At 51.6% G+C, this 6,040-nt stretch overlaps 1 protein-coding gene across 1 annotated transcript in view; it reads right to left on the reverse strand.

Moving 5' to 3' along the window:
• FBXW8 (F-box and WD repeat domain containing 8) overlaps nucleotides 1-6,040 on the reverse strand; it is a 79,555-nt gene that overhangs the window by 58,643 nt on the left and 14,872 nt on the right. Inside the window, exon 2 of the mRNA XM_044448878.1 lies at nucleotides 89-375. Coding sequence (XP_044304813.1) covers nucleotides 89-375 — 287 coding nt within the window. The remainder of the gene's footprint in view (nucleotides 1-88; nucleotides 376-6,040) is intronic.

Genomic DNA, 6,040 nt, shown 5'->3' on the forward strand with positions numbered 1-6,040 from the left:
CCTCGCGCGGGAGGCCCCCGCAGCCGCCCCAGCCGCGCAGGGGCTGCGGCGCGGCGCCATCCGCCTCCCGCGGCCGCTTCCGACCCGCCGCGCCGCCCCCGCCGCGGGCCAGCTCGGCTCGCCAGCGCCGGCGGAAGAGCTGCAGCTCCGCGGACGCGTCCATGGCGGCCCGGGGGAGCGCCGCGACCGGCCGCTTCCGGCTGGCTGGTCCGTCCCGGAAGGCGCCCGGAGCGGAAACGGCGGCGGCCGCGCGAAGGATCCGCGAGTCAGGGCGCGCCCCGACGGGCCGCCCCGCGCCGGCGCCCTGCGGAGGAGCCTGGCGGCGGCGTGCAGCCTCCGCACGCCGTCCCGGGGGAACGGAGCCGTGGAGGCGGCCTGTGGCCGTTTGCGCAGAGGGCCTGCTGGCGGGTGGGGGCTTCTCCGTCTAAGCAGGCATAGGGTTTGCCTTGGCCGGAATCTGAATGCAAGACCCGCTCTGCGCTGGAACCCTTTCCAGGGAAGGGAAAGCCTGGCCGTGGTGATACGAGAGACAAGGTGCTGCCAAACCCGACCTGCCTTCCCCCAGCTGGGGCGGTCGATATGCCGTCGAACAGAAGTGGACTATAACTTCCAGCAGCCGCAGCCAGTCATGGGGGAATGGAAACTTCGGAGCAATCCCATGCCTGTTTAGACAGAAGAACGGGCTTGCAATGCAATCCGTCTTTTCCCGTCGAAAGAGGCCCAGGAGTGCACCTTTGTGCAGCCCCTGTACAGTGGCAGTTTATATGTTTGAACTCTTTCCAGAGAAAGGAAGGAGTAATAGTAGAAAGAATTACATTTGATCAAGTTGGGTCAGTCTTCTACAAGCTGGTGCTGTCCAGATGTTTTGGAGTAGAATCTGGGGGAAAAGAAACTTGATCAGAATCTGAATGCAGTGCTCATGATCTGCTTGAACCCCTTCTGAGGAGGTTGAGACAACAGTTCCCAGTGCTCCCGATCACTGATTGAAGTTGGAGTCCAACACGTCTGGAAGGCAACCACTTACAGGAAGTAGCTTTGGAAACTTACGGAGCATCTGCTTTGCCCTTGCCAGGTCCCAGATTCCATTTGTGGCACTCCTGGGTAAGGACTCAGAAAGAGGCCAGCCTAAGACCTTGCAGCAGCTTTCTCCAACCTGGTGCCCTCCAGATGTGCTGGAATGCAACTCCCAGATGTGTCCTGAGAGTAGAAGTCCAACCTACCTCTCTTAGAGCAGGTGTGGGCAGAAGGTAGATCTCCAGATGTTTCAGACTTCAGTCCCCGGAATTCCTGGCCATTTTGGCCACGCTGCCTGGGGCTTCTGGGAAATGAAAACTAAAACATCTGGAGAGCTACTTTTTCCTTTCCATCTCTGTCACAGAAGGATGGTGGCCAGATGTTCTTCACTCCCATCATCTTCCCCATCCCCTCCTTCTCACTACTTGTATAAATGGATTGATTTTGCTTCATGTCCCTCAGGATGAACTGAAGCTTGTTCCATGACAATGTATTACGCCAAGAAGAAATATAAGGTGCTGCAAGATACTTCAAATGAAATCCAACAGAACATGAATATAAAACAATTCTTAGCACTGACATTGGGTCCACAGAGGTTTGGTTGTACAAGTGTGACTCAAGTTGTGTGTGTGCCTACTGTACATGGCTTGGAACACAATTTCCACTCTGGAAGGGTGTTGCACTAATGGACAGACACCATAGGAAACAACCCTTTATTATTGTTGGTGCAACAGACTTAGACAGTGATCATTCTGGATATGAGGATTCCAGGTACTAATCGTAAAATGGAATGAATATACTGAGTTGGATTCAGATAAACTAATCTGGTGGAAGTAATTTTCCTGATTCCTTCTTTTCCGGGAGGCCTCTCCAACCCCCTTCTACAAAGCAGAACCCTTCTTCTAAAGGAAGGCAAACCCAACCCGATGAGATAATGCAAGCCAAATGCTTTGAAATGCGGTGCATAAATGCTTCTTCTTCTTATTGATGAAAAGCAAATTTCACTGGGAGCCAGAATTTTAATGCATAAGGCTGATACTTTAGAGTTTATGTTCTTATTCTTGAGGCCCTTGAGGCTGTGGTGTGCTACCTTTCCTTCTTATAATGTGATAGTTTTGCTTATTAAACAATAAAGTCATTATTTTTGCATTCATGTCCTACTTAACTCAGTAAATATCTAAACAGGTGGAAGGCAAAGGAATACACATGGCAGGAAAAGTTGATCCCCATATTGCTTTATGTATTATTAAGTAAAGTTATTGCTGTATCATTCTTTAGTCAAAAGCTAGCTAGTGTACAGTCCAAAAGGAAAATGACTGCTAACCCCAAAAGGTAAAAGCAAAGCAGAGCAATTAGGAACAAGAGAGCAAATGCCAACCAATTCACTCTTTGCCAAAGGGAGCCAACCAATCCCCCAACTCCTGAAGAGAGTTCCACAGATGAGGTGCCTCCACAGAGAAGGCCTTTTCCTTTGTTCCCTCCCATTGAAGCTCACTCAGTGGTGGGACCTCAGCTGATCTTCAGAACACACAGGCAGATGCAGAAGGAACTAGCAGACCTTCAAATATCCTGATTTCAAGCTATTTGGGCTTTATGCATGAGCATCTTCAACTGAGCTCCAGCCTTGCTAACAAACCTTTGCTGCTTATCCATGATGGACCCACAGATCACAACCCATCAGCAAATCATGGGTTCTCCTTGTGGGTTGTTTGGCTTAACCAACTAGTTTGCTAGCATGGCTGGATTCAGACAACACCATAACTCATGGCTCAGTTATAAGTCTCAGTCATCTCACATACAACTCTAGAATGTGAATTATCATGGTGCCTGGATCCAGTCACTGAGTTAAATCAAGTGTGGGAAGCTTTTTCTCTCTCAGGGCCAGATTCAATTTTGAGAACCCCAGGGCAGAGGGAGCATAATAGTGGTAGTTCCCCAAAAAGGGTAGGGCAAAAGGCTAACCTCCCACAGCCTGGTGTAATTTAAAGCTGTCACGGGTGGTAACTCTGCCCTTCAAGAGCCATGAAATGGGAAACCTGCAGAAAACCGCTATCTAAAATTGAGGGAAAGCTGCATAAAAGCTGGGAGTCCCCCAGTGGGAAATTGGGCCAGGAAAAGGGGGATAAAGTCAGGGGAAGGTCAGAGAGGGACTGCAGTCAGGCTGGGTTCTGTTCCCAGCCCTGCAGGCTTCCTCCCTTGCAAGAATGCTTAGCGTTGCAAGCTCTGTGTGTTTAGTTTCTGGGCTGTACAGCAGAGAGATTCATGCACCAGGCACCCCTGAGGTCCCTCTGGCCCCTGTGTCACAACACATCTGCTCATAAGACTGGAGCGTGTTCAGAAAAACAAAAGGCTGCCAATCTGCATCCTGAATTATCCAGTCCAAGAGGTCTTCTGAAGTTCAGCCCTTATAGCTATGATTCTAAGGAGAATCCACTCACTGTGTGGCATAGTGGTTAGAGCACTGACCTGGGGCTCGGGTGACCCAGGTTCTCCTCCCCATTCAGCCATGAGGCTTTCTGGGGGGTTGAATCTCGACATGAACTACCTCACAGGGTCATTGTTATGAGAATAAAATGGAGAGGAGGAGAACCTTGCAAGCTGAAAGAATGTCAAGCCCCATGGGATCTGTATTAGGGGGCTGCAGTGTTTGTCTGCAAAGGCGAAATGTGTGCTCGTGTCAGGGACCTCCAGCACACAAGTGACTGTACAGGCCACACGGCAGGCTGGAGGTCCCTCTTGCTCTTGCACGCGTCCCTCAGCAGCCTATAAATCTGCTCCTCAGCGTTTTCTCTCTGGCTGGGCAGAGGGGCTCATGCGGGAACGTAGGGCTGGTGCCACGGAAAAGCACTTTCACAGGCCAGCGACCAGCAGGGGAGACACTGCCAAGAGCCCTGGAGTTGTTCCTCCTTTGCTGCTGGGAACGGGGCTTCAGCCCATCATTCTTGCTCCGCTCTTGCAGCCTCTTGGGCGGTCTGTCCCGAGTTGCTTCCTGCTCTCTACCTGAGCAGTCCTGCTCCTGCTGTTGGCAAGTGCTCATCCTGGGCATGGGAAGAGCACTCCCTTGGAACTGAGTATCAGGCTTACCTATCCACAGGTACCTTTCTTAATAAGGCTTCGCAAGGTTTCCCCCTAGTATGCCATGGCCTCTGCCTGAGTTATTTGTTCCCTGCAACTGGGGCTAGCTGAGCATGAGATTAAAGGCCCACAGGACAATTATTATTACTAATAATACTAATATTACAATAACACAATGTACAGATAAAAGGGAAAACACCAGAACAATTGCAATACATTGCATCCGAAGTAAAAACTACAGTAGCTTCTTAATAAAAGTCCAGGGTGCTCACCTGGCTCAGAGAGAACTTTTGGGGAACCGCACATTCCCCAACACATTCCAGATTATTCACCTGACTCTTGCTGTGGCCAGGCAGTGGTGGTGGTGAGAAGAAGGGGCATCCGGGCAGAACGCAAGACGCAGGATTTAGGGAGTCGTTCCCTATATGGGAACAGCAAGTATTTCACCAGTGAAATGAGAAAGTGGGAAGGTGTCACACACCTGCAGCCGACCTACTGAGAAATATTTTCAGCTTCCTCAACATGGCACCTTTGGCTGTGATAGCTGGGTTTGATGGGAACTGTGTTCCATCTGCGGGGTGAAGGCTGGCTTGCAGGCAGTGATGCGCATGTATGTGGAGAGGTGGGCAAATATGGGAAGGAAGAGACAGCGTATTCCCCAGGTGAGTCAGGTTCAAGGCAAAAGAAAAGTTTAGGGACTGCCCAAGGGTTGCAGAAGTATAAAAAAGCTTTTTTTGCAGCGGGATCCTAAAAACCCATATAATGAGGACTCAGCATTCTCAAGTCAAGTAGGCACGGTGTGTTGGTAGGGATGGGAGAGAAATGGAAAAAGGGATGGTGTGCCATGGAAAAGGACCCGGCTGGCTTTTCTGGCCAGTTCCCTTGGTGTGCTCAAAGCTACATGTTTGCAAAGAGTGTTGTCTAACTCTCCAAAACAGATACTTAATAGAAATCAATCAGTGATTTGTACCAGGAAATGCAGACCGTTGGAGCAGAAGAATGTATGAAGAGAGGAGGGAGAAGTTGAGAGAGAGAGAGAGAGAGCGAGCGAGAGAGAGAGAGAGAGAGGCAAATTAATGATAAAAATAAATTAGATAAAGGAAGAAGTGGAAGAAAAAGATAAGCAGAAGGAAGGTAGATTAGAAAGTAAAGACGGAAAGAAGAAGATGCAGAAGATGTAGCGGCAGGACAGAAGGGAGGGAGGGAGGGAAAGGAGAGGGGAGAGAGAAATAAAGAAGGAATCCAGGGAAGAAAGAAACTGTTGGGAGAGAGATGAAGGAAGAAAGGAAGGAGCGAAAGAAGGTGGGGAGAAAGGAAAGAAGGAATATGGCACACAAGGGAACTCGAAGGTAGCTAAGCAAGAAAGAAAACGATAAGGTGAGAGGACGGCGGGTAAGAAACGAAACGGCTGAAAGAAGGAAGGAGAAAAGACAGGACGGAAGGGAAAGGACCGGAGGGAGAAAAGGAAAAAGAGGGCAGGAAAGAAAGAAAGAAAGTGTCGGGAGAGAGTGAGAGAGAGAAAGGGGGAAGGGAGGAGACACACATAAGAGGGGGAGAGAGCGAGGAGTGGAAGGGCGACCAACAAGCAAGAGAAGATATGAAAGAGAGAAGAGGGAAAGAAGGCAGGCGAAGGAGGGAGGGCGGGCGGGAGACCCTGGCGAAGGTAGAGGGGGGGGGGGGGGGGCAGGCGGCCGCGAAGGAGTTAAGGCCCCCTCCCTCCCTCGCCCGCCGTCCCTCCCTCCCTCCCTCTCCCTCCCCCGCTCGCTCGCTCGCTCCCTCCCCCGCCGCCGTCTTGCGGCCGCCCCGTCGGGGAGGATGATCTCAGCCAGCATGTGACGCCCGAGCGCGGCACGCTTCGCGCCAGACTGACAGCCGCGGCAGGAGCGGGGCAGAGCGGCGGGCGGCGGCGGCGGCGGCGGCGGCGGCGGCGCGCGTCTCCCTCGGACTGGCG

The sequence above is a fragment of the Varanus komodoensis genome, unplaced genomic scaffold (assembly GCF_004798865.1).
Source record: "Varanus komodoensis strain SLA01 unplaced genomic scaffold, ASM479886v1 scaffold56, whole genome shotgun sequence".
Classification (NCBI taxonomy): domain Eukaryota; kingdom Metazoa; phylum Chordata; class Lepidosauria; order Squamata; family Varanidae; genus Varanus; species Varanus komodoensis.